The sequence below is a fragment of the Monodon monoceros genome, unplaced genomic scaffold (assembly GCF_005190385.1).
Source record: "Monodon monoceros isolate NGI ecotype Baffin Bay Population unplaced genomic scaffold, NGI_Narwhal_1 Super_Scaffold_18, whole genome shotgun sequence".
Classification (NCBI taxonomy): Eukaryota; Metazoa; Chordata; class Mammalia; order Artiodactyla; family Monodontidae; genus Monodon; species Monodon monoceros.
Window position 1 is genome coordinate 70123982 of NW_021703774.1, and position 13656 is coordinate 70137637.

At 50.8% G+C, this 13656-nt stretch overlaps 1 protein-coding gene across 2 annotated transcripts; it reads left to right on the forward strand.

Moving 5' to 3' along the window:
- Window positions 1-3547: 3547 nt before the first annotated feature.
- On the forward strand, window positions 3548-13388 carry PMVK (phosphomevalonate kinase). Of its 2 annotated transcripts, XM_029229117.1 has the most exons (5): window positions 3548-3802; window positions 5967-6030; window positions 8705-8857; window positions 11648-11777; window positions 12851-13388. In XM_029229117.1, the coding sequence occupies exons 1-5, from the start codon at window positions 3708-3710 to the stop codon at window positions 12985-12987; spliced, it is 579 nt and encodes a 192-aa protein (XP_029084950.1). In that variant the 5' UTR covers window positions 3548-3707; the 3' UTR covers window positions 12988-13388. The 2 variants fall into 2 exon arrangements, with proteins under 2 accessions (XP_029084950.1, XP_029084951.1); XM_029229118.1 differs by lacking the exons at window positions 3548-3802; window positions 5967-6030 and adding an exon at window positions 7878-7900 and having other exon boundaries at window positions 12851-13375.
- The last annotated feature ends 268 nt before the right edge of the window (window positions 13389-13656 follow it).

Consider the following 13656-nt stretch of genomic DNA (forward strand, 5'->3'; position numbering starts at 1 on the left):
ACTCTTTGTTGCAGTGCGCAGGCTTCTCATCTTGGTGGCGGAGCACGCACTGTAGGCGTGTGGGCTTCAGTAGTTGCAGCACGTGGGCTCAGTAGTTGTGGCTTGTGGGCTCTAGAGTGCAGGCTCAGTAGTTGTGGCGCATGGGCTTAGTTGCTCCACAGCATGTGGGATCTTCCCAGACCAGGGCTCGAACCCGTGTCCCCTGCATTGGCAGGCGGATTCTTAACCATTGCACCACCAGGGAAGTCCCTCATGCTCCCTTTTTAAGCTCTCTTGAAATTGCCTGTCTCCCATGAGAATAAATGCTGAGAGTAGTCTCCGTTTGGTTTATTGTTGCATCTCTAGCAGTACCCGGCACGTTTTAGACATTTAAATACATGTTGAATGAATGAATGGACTTCTCTCCATCATCTTCTCATAGACTCAGACTCGCCCTCTTTTCTTTCCCTGTTGTACTACTTCCTTACAACCCTACCGCATTCTGTCCTTCATCTGCCAGGCTCCGTTGCCCCTGAAGCAGTGATGGTCAAACACATGAGGACTGATTCACAAGTCACATTTACACTGACCACTCCAGCAGAGGGAAATGCTTGGGTCAGTTGGACAACGACCATGGGAAGATAAACTGGAACCAGAGCATGGAGCTGAAGCAAGGGTAATTGGTGGTGTTGCTGAGCCAGGATGGCGTCTGGTTCCACTGTGGGACAGGCTTGCCCTGGAGGGGCAGACCTTGGTACCTCCTGTTTGGGATTCCCTCTGCCTGGGCAGGGTTGGAGGGGCACTGACAAGGCCAGCTCCTCCCTCTTGTAGGCTCTGCAGAGCTGTATGAGCTGCTCCCCTGCAGGCTCATCCTGTCTCTGGGTGTGTTAATAAAGTGAGCAGGCTTCCTTCAAACAGGGCTTCCTTCTAAGCTGTCTTCTGAGTCAGTGAGGCAAGCCTCTCTTTAAATGGCCCGTCCCTTTAGTGAGGGGTGACTCTCAGAGGTAACTGTATTCCTGGGTTCTGGGGGCACTTCTCTGTTTTCAGGGGCCAGCACTGGCTTCCTCAAGTGTCATCTTCCGGAACCCTCATCGGGCAGCAGTGTCCGGCATCTCTGGCTTCCAATCTCAGTCCCCATGAAATCTGGCCGCTCCCTTCCTGGGTGGTCTCCGATCCTGTCAGACACTCCTGCTCCTTCCCGCTTTCCTGCCTCACCCTCTGCAGCAGCCTGGCCTTTAGACCAGACGGTTCTACCCTAAAAATAGTGCCTCACATTTGTGCCGTCCTGTACAGATCAGGAAAGCTTTCCACACATATTCACTTATTTGATATTCCCTTTGGTTGTGGAAGGAAGGAGGAGCAGGTGTTAGATAACATATGAAGAGTTTCATGGGCCCTGGGAGGGAAGCACTCCTCTGGGGAGTGCTTGAGCAAGTGACCTTGGAGGGTAGGGTGGATGGGTGTGTGAATTTGCAGGTTGAATGGTTTCTGGTGATGACAAGGCCCAGGGTGTGTCCATGGGAGCTGGTGTCTGAGGAGGAGAGGAAGAAAAAGCCTTTGGACATCTGAGGTCAAGGCTCTGAGCTGTCAGGGTGTTGGATGGGCTGACCACTCGGATAGTGAAATCACTGAGAATGACGATGGGAACCGGGTGGACAAGAAGACAAGGTGCCAGTGGCTGAGTCTCAGTACAATGAGAACGAGCATCAGGAATGGTGGTTGTCAACACTGAAGAGGGGAAAAGGGTAGCTCAGCCAGGTGGTATGAGTCTTAGAGAAGCCAGAGTTTTCCAAGAAGCAGAGGAGGGATGGTCTGGAAGCTGAAATGGGGCGAGAGGGAGACGACAGACACCACGTTTATGTATGCTGAGGTCTGAGGGCTGGGGGAGAATAAGAGTCCTCCCCTGGGAGGGTAATAGGGGACAGTGAGGGTCAGTTGAGGCAGGGAGCAGGAGAGAGCTACTGAGAAGAGGCTGGGGTGTGGGGGATGTTTTCTGATCACTGGGAATTCCAGGGGTCTTTATTCTAGGAGGGGTGTGGGGAAGGGGTGGGGTGTAGTTTGGTCAGGTGAGGGAAGAGACTCTGGAGTTCTGACTTCTTAGTGATGACTCAGGAAAGCAGGAGGGTGAGTGCAGTTAATCCTTTCTAGTCTCTGCTGGCAGAGGTGGGATTGGTGCTTTCAGTGGAGTCCCAAATAAACGCTTGTTGAAGGTGAGCTGGGAAATCTGATCCTGTGTTGGAGTATAAACTTTGAAATCACACAATGCTCAGAATAAATAACTCCATATTTGGATGACACTTGAGAATATACAAAGCATTTTTATTGTACTTTATCATTTTTTTCTTCATTTCCTTCTTATTGTAACCCTGTGAGGTGGCTACATCCCTGCGAAGTGTCAGAGCCGGGATTACAACTCCATGCTGCCTTCTAAGCGCATGGATATGTACAGTGCTTTCTGAGTTACAAGAAAAAAGACCTTCCCGAAGTCCATTCTTTGTGCACCTGACCATTGACCATTCTAATTTCCTTAGCTTCTCCTGTGCCATCTTTTCAATATTCAGAGAATTAATGGTTTTTCCCAAAGAAAACCTCAGTTATCTTGATATGATAGCTTGTAAAATGGAGGCAGTAATGGCTTGCAGGCTCTGTTTTGACAAGCTCAGAGAGATACAGGGCAGCGGGTCATAGCTAAAGATGACTCCACTTACTTAACTGGAACTAGCTGTCAGCTGCTGTGGGCAGAAGTGGGAATTCAAGAAAGGGGCAGATCACCACCACTTATTTTTGCCCCTTGAACTCCTGGCTGAGAGCTAGACCCCAGATAAAACTAGGTAATCTCAACAAACAAACAAACAAACAAAAAACAAAACCCCCAAAAAACCCAACTAGGTAATCTCGTCCAGGGGTGGCTTCAAAGCCCCTTTTAAACCTATTCTATTGATGTCATTCCAAGCTCTCTCGCTTCAGAAAACCTTTGGAAAGGAGGCTGCGGCTAGAAGAGCGATGTGAATCTTTTCGCTGGGCTTAAAGGGTCGAACTGTAGCGGCCTCTCCGATTATAAAACCCGTTTAACGATAAAGTAACGCGTTTGTCTAAGCTCCTCCCCAGCATGACGTCACCAGACACACCCCTCGAGTCCTCGCCTCATTTCATATCCAGAAAGACCTATTTTCCCTGTGGGGCATATACGGATTTGCTTTAGCACATGCATTAAAATGCACAGATAAACAGGTAGTTTTGAAAACTTTCTCAACATGAACACGTTTATTCTTTTTTTTTCATGTTTGTAGGGTTGTGTGGAAGGCAATGTGAGGTTCACTTAGGAAATTTTAAGACGTCAGCCCCCCCTCGGAGGAAAATAGTTGCGTCCAATTCCCGCCCCCCAACGTGTCACGCGTGTCGGCTAAGAAGGCGGGACCGTGACGTCAGAGTCTGGGCGGGTTGGACGGTTCCAAATGAGTTCTGGTAGGGGAGCTTGTATAGGCTAGAAGGCTGCCCTAGGAAGTAACCTTCTTTCTCTCCATAATCCATTTGTGCAGGCTTTAATTTAAAGTCACGGAAGCACGTGTGCGGGCTGACAGTCCTCTCCACGGCCATGAAGAAGACGGGGGCGGAACCCCTCCTTGTTGCCACTCCACCGAGTGGCCGCCTCCATTCTGGGCCAGGTGGCCTGATTTAAGGGATAGGGAAAAGTGTCAGTTTTAGGGATCTCAAAGGGTGGCGGCCCCATGGCCCCGCTGGGAGGCGCGCCGCGGCTGGTGCTGCTGTTCAGCGGGAAGAGGAAATCCGGGAAGGACTTCGTGACCGAGGCGCTGCAGAGCAGGTGTCCGCGGGGCGGGGAAGGGGGAGGACCGGGGCGACCCCGAATCACGTGACACGAGGGGTATGTTGGGGTGTGATGGAGTGAGCTTTGGAGTTGAGGTCCTCGGGTTGCAGGGCAGAAGGAGCGCTGGGCGGCGAGAAGTGAAGGACTGTCACCGTCACGTAAAACAGCAGTCTGCACACGCCCGCCTCAAAGAACCAGGCGGCCACCTCTCCGAAGACTGTAAGCTGTAGGTCTCTCCAGGAAGCATTAGTAACAGTTACTACCAAGGCACGTTTTTATACATCATTCTTAATCCTCCAGACAGTGTTGCGAGGTGATGGTTGCAGAAAAGGAAACTGAGTCACAGATAAAAGATTTGCCTCAGACCACACCTCAGTTGTATCAGACTTCAAAGACGAATCCTTGCCCAACACACCACCTAATCGCTGCGGTTTACTGAGCCTTTATTGTGTGTCACATAGTGTTGTTAGGTACTGCGTGGTATTATTAATCAGTATCTCCATTTCACAGATGAAGAAACTGAGACTCTGAAAAGTTAAAAACAAACAAACAAAAACCCAAACCCAAACTTGCCAGAAACACAAAGTAATCAGTAGATCCAGAACTCAAATTCAGCTTTAGCCTAGCTCCAAGGAATGGGTTCCTTTTGCTTTACCTCACTGCTTCTCCTAATAATACCTTTTGCTCAGGTTTTCTCCCAAAGCAAGATGTTCTGTGTGGGAGCATTTTTGTTGGGCTAGGAGAGCACAGAAGCCTGAGAACGTGGAGTGGGGCTCCCCTCCTCTTGAAGGCCAGTGTGGTGAGGGTAACAGGAGGCTGCTTGGGGACACCATGGGGGTTCTAAGAGGTTGCGGAAAAGCCCAGGGCAGAATTTGCTGCCCTAATCTTTCACCACTAAGTATCCACCACCTTTTCCTAAGTAACATTTCTTCTTACCACCCAACACATAAATCAATTCGCGATCAGAAGCACAGGCTCTGGAATTAGACTGCTGGGATTCAAATCCTGACTCAACCACTTATTCGAGTGTGATCTTGTTCAAGTTTCTTTTCTTTTTTTAAAAATAAATAAATTTATTTATTTATTTTTGGCTGTGTTGGGTCTTTGTTGCTGCGCACGGGCTTTCTCTAGTTGTGGCGAGCGGGGGTTACTCTTCGTTGCGGTGCGCGGGCTTCTCATTGTGGTGGCTTCTCTGGTTGCAGAGCACGGGCTCTAGGTGCGTGGGCTTCAGTAGTTGTGGCACGTGGGCTCAGTAGTTGTGGCATGTGGGCTCTAGAGCACAGGCTCAGTAGTTGTGGCGCACGGGGCTTAGTTGCTCCAGGGCATGTGGGATCTTCCCGGACCAGGTGTCCCCTGTATTGGCAGGTGGATTCTTAACCACTGCGCCACTAGGGAAGCCTGTACAAGTTTCTCATGAGAAAGTTTTGTCATCTGTGAGATGGAGATAATAATAGGGTGATTGTAAGGATTAAATGAGATAACGCACATGAAGGGCTTGGAACAATTCTTGGCATTTAGTAAAGGCATAGGAATTAAATGTTGGCTTTTATATTTATTTTACCCATATTGGCTTTGTTACTTGCAACGGTGCTTTGGGTGAGTCAGTTTTCCTCACTCAACCTCAGTTTCCTCATCTGAAACATGGAAATAAGAACATCTATCTCACCATGTCAGTGTTTAAGTGAATCTGTAAGCATCTCAAGGTCAGGGCAGAAATCATGTATCTTATTCACATTCGTATCACCTGGATCCAAATATAGAACCCAACAAATGGTTGGCTGAGCAAATTGAACAACTGAATGAATGAGTTATTTATGTGTGGTGACCAAGTCAGTTGAGACTGAGATACCCCTGGCTGTGAGAGAACTAGTTCAGGGGCCCAGCAGTAACTGAATCCAGCCAGAATATTGCTAGGATGTTCACACTATAATTATGCTTTTATTTGTTTTCCCTGTTAGTTTCAGGGCTCTTTCACATTCGGGTTTCATAATAGTCCTGTGGGAGACAGAAAAGAAACTGTTATCCCCATTTTACAGATGAGGAAATCAGGGAAGTTGAGACCTGACAAAGTTATATAGATGCCAGTAGCAGAAATGGGGCTTCACTCTTCTGGGGCCTGGAAGCTTTAGGTTAACGGGGTTCGGATCTCCCTGTCTCACAGACTTGGAGCTGACGTGTGTGCTGTCCTCCGGCTCTCTGGTCCACTCAAGAAGCAGTATGCTCAGGTAGGTGGTGGTTCTGTGGCATCTGGTGGGTTGGAAGAAGCCAGCTCCTGAGCTTTGGTTGCTGTGCTGTTGCTTGAGTCACTAGCAGCATCTCTCTGGCTCCTTTTGGCAGGGTGGCAGACGGCTCTCCGCTTTCTATAAGTGGACCTTTTGGGGGCATTTTCTGTTTAAGTTTCTTTCCCATCGGCCTTACTCACTTCAGGCCACCTCCCTAGAGCGTGTTCAGGAAAGTGTGTCCAGAAAAGGCTGTAGACGCGAGTTGGCAGCTATGATGCCATGTTATTGGTAAGGGTCTGTCCCCTTATTCAAAAAATATGACACACATCACCCCCACTTCCCCCATTAAAGCTGGCCTGCAACAACCCTTGGAATTCTCCCCTTAGAAATTTAATCACATGACAAAAGCAAGATGTAGAACAGTGTATAGAGAATGCTGCATTTGTATAAAAATGGGGAAAATTGTAAATATATTTGCTCATATACTTAGCCATTCAACAAATATTTATGGGGTGCATTCAGCACCGTTCTAGGTGCTTGGGATGTGTAAAAGCCTGGGCAGGATACATAAGAGACTGGACCATTGGCTGCCTCCAGGGAAGGGACCTACATGGCTGGGGAACAGAGGAGGGAGAGAGATTTTTCACTGTAAACGATGTTTATCTTTTGAATTTTGAACCATGTAGATTAAAAAAAAATAGGACTGCAAAAAATAAATAGGAACTCTCAGGATCTTAGACTTCAGAAAGGGAGCCTGGAGGGTGGGATTAGCTCCCCACACAATGAAGAGCCTGATCTTCGCTTACATTTCTGTCCTTGACCTCTAGGTGCACCCTTCCAGGGACCTGTGCTCATGGCCCCTTGGTCAGTTGGCCTGAGAGTGAACTTCTGGGTCCACACAAAATGAATTTGTCCCCTCCTTCCATATGACGGCCCCATCTCCATGGGAAGCATTCTCCTGTACCATTGGGTCTTCTCCCACCACCTAAACAGACCCATTCGTAGCATGGCAGCCTGGGGGATCCTGGGAATAACATTCAGTGGTTTTCAATTTTTTTTTTTTTTTTTTTTTTTTTTAGTGGGAATCTTTCCCAAGTGAAATTGGATGCAGAAATTCCTTGTGTCCAGTAGATAGACTGGGAGCGACTCTGAGTGGAGTGGAGGCACTCAGCCTTCCCCAGTGGGGCTTGGGCACCTCCAAACCCCAGGGCTCAGAGGAGCAGTTTGAAAACCACTGATCTGCTTCCAAACTTCCCAAATTAGGCCCCACTCCAGACCAGTGAGCCAGGCTGGAGGGTGGGGTAGGGTGAGTGGGCAGGAGTTTGCATTTCTAAAACCCCAGTAGGAGACGGATAGGCCAGCCTGTGCCCGCTGTTTTTAAGTCCAGCACTACTTCATCCATTACTCCCATTTGAAAACAAATTCAAAATGAAATGTTAATGCATTGATTTTTTAAGTTGCAATGGGGAATATAATTGACAAGCAGACCATAATGCTCCTGGTGGCTAATCTTCCCCTGTGGTAAAAAGTACATGGTAGGGCTTCCCTACCCTACCACTGGCAGAATCTGCCTGCCAATGCAGGAGACACGGGTTCGAGTCCTGGTCCGGGAAGATCCCACATGCCGCGGAGCAACTAAGCCCGTGCACCACAGCTATTGAGCCTGTGCTCTAGAGCCCATGAGCCACAACTGCTGAGCTCACGTGCCACAACTACTGAAGCCCGTGCGCCTAGAGCCCGTGCACCGCAACGAAGAGAAGCCCCCGCTCGCCGCAACTAGAAAAAGCAGCCAAAAAAAAAAAGTACATGGCAAACTAGTTTATAGTTTATAAATGGGAGATGGCTGCTGGCCCCACCTTGGAATAGGGTGCAGGTAGGTGATTTGACTTGCTGGGTCACGGCCCCTTCAGTTTGTACGTGAAGAAACTGAGTCTTTCGGGAGAGGGTCTTGCTGCAGTGAATGCCAGGGGAGCTGAAACCTGAACTGAGTGATGTTTTTCAGACCCCCTCCCATCCTGGGACCCTCTGGATGGCCCCTCCTGCTCGTCAGTGTCCCTGGAGAAGGGAAGGCTGGGTCTGGAAGGGGTTCCCTAGGGTAGTCAGAATAGCCCCTCCTGCTCCAGGGGTCCAGGAGCGCTCAGAGCCAAATGTAGTGATGCTGATGCAGCAAGGGTGGCCGGAATTTGGGGATGGGGAAGGGGGTGAGGGGAAGGGGAGAGAGACAGGGAAGCCAAGTCTCCTGGGCTTTGGGATGGGGACAAACGATGCCAGAGGGGGTGTGGAAGGACACAGAATGTGATGTTTTCAGATTTCCCACTTTAGTTGAAGACTAAGCCTGCGCCCAAGGGAGGTAAACTAATTTCAGGTTTAGTTTAAGCCAGAAATAATTGGGAAGGTAAAACTGTTGCAAAAGAGAAAACCACATCACACATTTAAAGACAAACTGAAACAATCTCTGGATTATCCCAAGACGTTTCTTCCATCTGCCAGTGTTTGGGAGTTCTTAGTTTCTAGGGCCCTTTCCCCTGCAGGCCTCTGGCCTGGCAGCAACCTCACGAGTCCTTGCGGCAGTCCTCAGGGAGGGCACGTGAGGGGAGGGGTGGCCCTCCCTCTGTTTTAGGGAAGACCTAAGTGAGGTTGAGAGGGTGGTGGCATAAACAGAATGTGCTTTGGGCAGGAGCACGGCTTAGACTTCCAGAGACTCCTGGATGCCAGCACCTACAAGGAGCCCTTTCGGAGGGACATGATCCGCTGGGGGGAGGAGAAGCGCCAGGCCGACCCAGGCTTCTTCTGCAGGAAGATCGTGGAGGGCGTCTCCCAACCCGTCTGGGTAAGTGGGCTCTATGGCAGCATTAGGAAAATCTGTTTTCCCCAGCCCTCTGCCTCTCCCCAGACATATCTCACATGTGTCCATTTCTCTCTCACTATGGCCAGCCCCTGGTCCAAGCCCCCACTGTCTCTCACCTGGACAGTCGTAGCAGCCCTCACACTGGTGCCTGCTTCGGCTCTTGTTCCTTGTGATCCATTCATCACACAGCAGCCAGAGTGACCTTTTAAAAACATCAACCAAGTCCTGTTTAGAACCCTTTGTCCCACTGTTTTGAAGGACAGAATCAAAATCTGTAACGTGAACTTCTGGGCTTTGAACGATTGGCTCCTGCTGCCCTTTTAGCCTCCTTACTCCTTAAGCCGCAGCAACATTGGCCTTCTCTCTGTTCCTCAAATAAATCAAACCCCTTCTGGAATCAAGGCCTCTGCCCGTGTCCTTCTACCTGCCCGGACTGCCCTTTCTATCCCTCTTCACCTGGTTAGCTCCAGCTCAGCTCCCATGGCACCTCTACAGGGAAGACTTCCCTGATGCCCAGGTCTTAACTGGCGCTCCTGGTCAGGTGCTCCCATAGCACCTTACCCTTTTCCTTCCTCATTCATTCTGGCAGCCAGTAGTATCTTATTTTTTTTTTTGCGGTACGCGGGCCTCTCACTGTTGTGGCCTCTCCTGTTGTGGAGCACAGGCTCCGGACGCGCAGGCTCAGCGGCCATTGCTCACGGGCCCAGTGTGGGATCTTCCCGGACCGGTGCATGAACCCGTGTCCCCTGCATCGCCAGGCAGACTCTCAACCACTGTGCCCCCAGGGAAGCCCCCAGTAGTATCTTCTTGTAGCAGGACTGGTTCCAGGTGATTTGGGGATACATCATGTGAAAATCTGATGAAGTCCCTGCTCTCAGGGTACTTACATTAAGCTGGGGGCAGAGGGAGTTAGGCCCTAATAAAATACAGAATATGTCAGGTGGAGATAAATACTAAGGGACAAAATAAAGCAGGCCAGGACTCTGAGGAGGGCTGGGTTGCTGCTTTATTAAAGGTATCAGGAAGGTCTCACTGATGTGATGACGTTTGAGCGGGACCTGAAGGAAGTAAGGGAGTGACCCAGATGGGCTTTTGTGGGTGAAGCGTGAGTGGCAGGAGGTGAGGTCAGATCATTGCAGATTCTCTGGAAGAGCCTGGGGTTTCTCTGAGTGAGATGGGGACTCACTGGAGGGTTTGGAGCAGAGGAGAGGCATGGTCTGCTCTAAGGTTTATAGAAAGCTCTCCCTGGCTGCTGCGGGAGGGCAAGAATGGAAGCAGAGAGGCCAGGCAGAGGATCTTTCCACAAGACAGCAAAATGGCCGTGGCTCGGCTTGGGGTGGTGGTGGAGTGGAGAGAAGGGGCGGATTCTGCACAGATTTTGAGGATAGAACCAATAGGATTTCCCGATATGATGGCTCTGGGGTGGAAGGACAGGAGACAAATCCAAGGGTTTTGTTCTGAGTAGCTAGACAGATGGAGTTGTGATATTCTGAGACAGGGACGGTGTGGAGGAACAGGTTTGGGGACAAAATCAGGAGTTCAGTTTCAGAGTGGTAAGGTAGAGATGCTTGTTGATATGCGCTGTGATTACCTGGTAATTAGTGAAGCTGCATCTTTAGAGTCTGTCTCTCCCACCAGACAGTGAGCTTCCTGAGGGCAAGCACCAGGTCTGTTGTGCTCACCACTCTATCCCCAGTGCCTAGCACAGTGCCCGGCACACAGTAGGTGTTTGACATAGTACTTGTTTAAGAGCTGGGTGAATGAACATGTCCGCAGCATGGACAAAAACAGCTGACCTCTTTATTAGCTTATTCATTCGTTCATTGACCATGTGCTCCTGAGTGCTCCTTATGTGTCAGACGGTGCTAAGGGCCAGGAATAGAGCAGTGAATGCAGACACAGTTCTTCCCCTCATGGAGCTGACTCTACAGAGTGCAGATCAGGCAATAAACACACAAACAGATAAATAGTGACGGTTTCATGAATACTTAGTGCTCAGAGAAAAATAAAAAGCATATAAGAATTGAAAGGGACAGGAAGGGAGCCAGGATGGTAGGGACAGCCTCTCCGAGGAGGTGATATTTGAGCAGAAACCTCCATGAAGCAAGGGAGCCTCCCTCATGATTATCTCGGCAGAGGGAGTAGGATGTGCAAAGGCCCTGAGGAGGAGACCCGGTTGGTATGTTTAAGAAACAGCAAGGTTGTCAGTTGGCTGCAGCAGAATGCATGAAGGGAAAATGATGGGAAGTAGGTGCCAGATCTTATAGGTCCTTGTAAATTGGGGTGAGAGCTTTGGATTGTATTAGAATTATGGGAAGCCTTTGAGACATTTAGGGCAAGGGGCTGACGGGAATCACATTTACGTTTTAAAAGGCGCTGGGGGCAGGGACCGATTAGGGTATCTTTGTTTCTGGCACCAGTTTGCTCATCTGTAAAATGAGTGCATTGGATTGGCTGATCTGACTTCAAAGCTTGAGGTCTCTTCTTCAGCTCAGCGATGACCAACATGACCGTAGAGTACAGTGTGGGCATGTCGGGCTGTGGAGTGCAGCAGTCAGGAAGGGCTGCCTGGAGGGAGGAGGGGATGTCCGTCCCAGCTGGCTGGGTAATAATAGGGAATGGGGCTACACTTTCCTGGGTTTTGTAGTCCATGCTCCTGTTCATTTGGACTGGGTCTGGGTCTTCTCCTCTTTCTCCCTTACCCCCTTGCCTTGTCTTGTTGCTCCCTGCACCATGTCCTGTTGGGCACTTGTTTGTGTCCTTTCCCTGCAGCTGGTGAGTGACACACGGAGGGTGTCTGACATCCAGTGGTTTCGGGAGGCCTATGGGGCTGTGACGCAGACGGTCCGCGTGGTGGCCACAGAGCAGAGCCGACAGCAGCGGGGCTGGGTGTTCACACCAGGTGAGCTGCTCACAACCTCTGCCCCAAGGCTCTGCACGCAGGCCAGCTGCCCCACCTGTAGACCAGGCCACCCACTCCTGGGATCTCGGTCTGGTCTTCCGCTGTCTCCCTGGCAGGCTGTGGGGAGTGAGCAGGGGATTATAAAAAGGAGTCTGAGGCCTGGGCCTCAGGAGCACCTCCAGATTAAAAAGTGGAGTCGGGTAGAAGATGGTATCCTTGGGGATGAAGGTTGCCCCGTGACCTTGGCCTGGTATCCTTCCTTACCTGGGCTGCCTTCTCCAGGCCAGTGGGCTTCTGGAGGTCTGGCTGGGACCCATTTCCCTGGTCCTTCACCTTTGCTTTCCAGCCTGGTGGGGGGACTGACAGTGGGTCAGAGGGTAGGCCTGACAAACTTCACTCCTGTTTGATTAACAGAGTAGGGGGAGGGGGGAGAGGAAGCTCTACTAGGCAGACTTAGTGGTGCCAGCCCAGGACCTACACTGTGGCCATTCAGAGGCATAGCTCATATGTCTTCCCTGCCCTAGGTCATTGTGACTTGGGGAAGTTCAGATCAGTGGGTACGACCCTTCCTAATGGCTGCTCACCTCCTGGGCACTCACTCTGGCCAGGCCCACGCTAAGCCCTTTAAACATTATCTCACTTTATAGTAGCAGCAAACCCACCAGGTAGATGCTCTTACTACCATTCTCATTGTCAGGTGAGAATGGCACACTCTGCCTTCCATGAGAACTGAATCAGAGATACAGGGATAGAAATGGACACGACCAGCTTCACATAAAATGAAAACGAAATGGCCATTTGGGTTGTCTGTGGTTTGAGATGGCAGTGACAAGTGAAGACTTAAGTCGGCGGGACCCTCTGGGGGGCTCAGGTGGCTGTGGACTGCTGAACCTGCTATCCTGGTGTTTCATGGGGTGGGGAAGTGCCCTTTGGGGTAAGTGGAGCTTGGTTCCGGAGGGACCGAGGGGAGTGCAAGAGAGGGTGGCTCCATGTGGGGTCAGCAGGCCACAATGCCCGATGCCTGGTGTTCGTCAGGAGGGATGGGGCCTGACCTCGCCATACCTCCTCTGCAGGGGTGGATGATGCTGAGTCAGAATGTGGCCTGGACAACGTCGGGGCCTTCGATTGGGTCATTGAGAACCACGGAGATGAGCAGCACCTGGAGGAGCAGTTGGAGCACCTGATAGAATTTGTCCGCTCCAGACTTTAGCTGGCAGGTTCTAGGAGCGAGCGGGGGCTGCCAGGGCGAGGGGGGGCTCCCTGTGCTGAACATGTGGGTGCTGATGCTGGCCGAGGTTGGGGGAGCAGACAGAGGGCCTGTGTCAAGGTTTCTGGGGGCTGGGAGATGTCAGACAAGTTAAGAAACCACCAGGGACCTCATTTCTTCGTGGAAAGGACAGCCCTACCTCTTTACAAGGAGACTTAAAGGGCAGAGAGGGGTGAGTTGGCTGTGCTTGAAGCAGAAGCATCACCATCTCCATGGGTGCCAGACCTGTCAGCCTGTGGTGGCCTTGCTTCCCCGACTGGATGCTTTCAGCCCCTTGTTCTCGGCAAGAGCCTGGGGCTCCCCGATGTGGATACTAATAAACCTTCTTGGAGCACCTACTCAGAGCTGGACATCTCTCGTCTCCCAGATGACAACCCAGCCTATGTGGCTCCGTAGGGCCTGGGTTGTCCTGGTGGCTGTGGGTTTCTGCTCTGCCTCCCAGCTGGGCGGGAACATATCTTGCAGAGGGTGACCTTGATCCGGGCCAAGTGGGTAAAAGGCTTGTTTGTGTCTGAGGCAGGATTGGAGTCTGAGGGTCTTGTCTTCTGGGATGGCCCCAAGAGAGGCTCAGTGTTCCACAGAAAGTGCCACCAGCAAGTACCCAGAGGGACT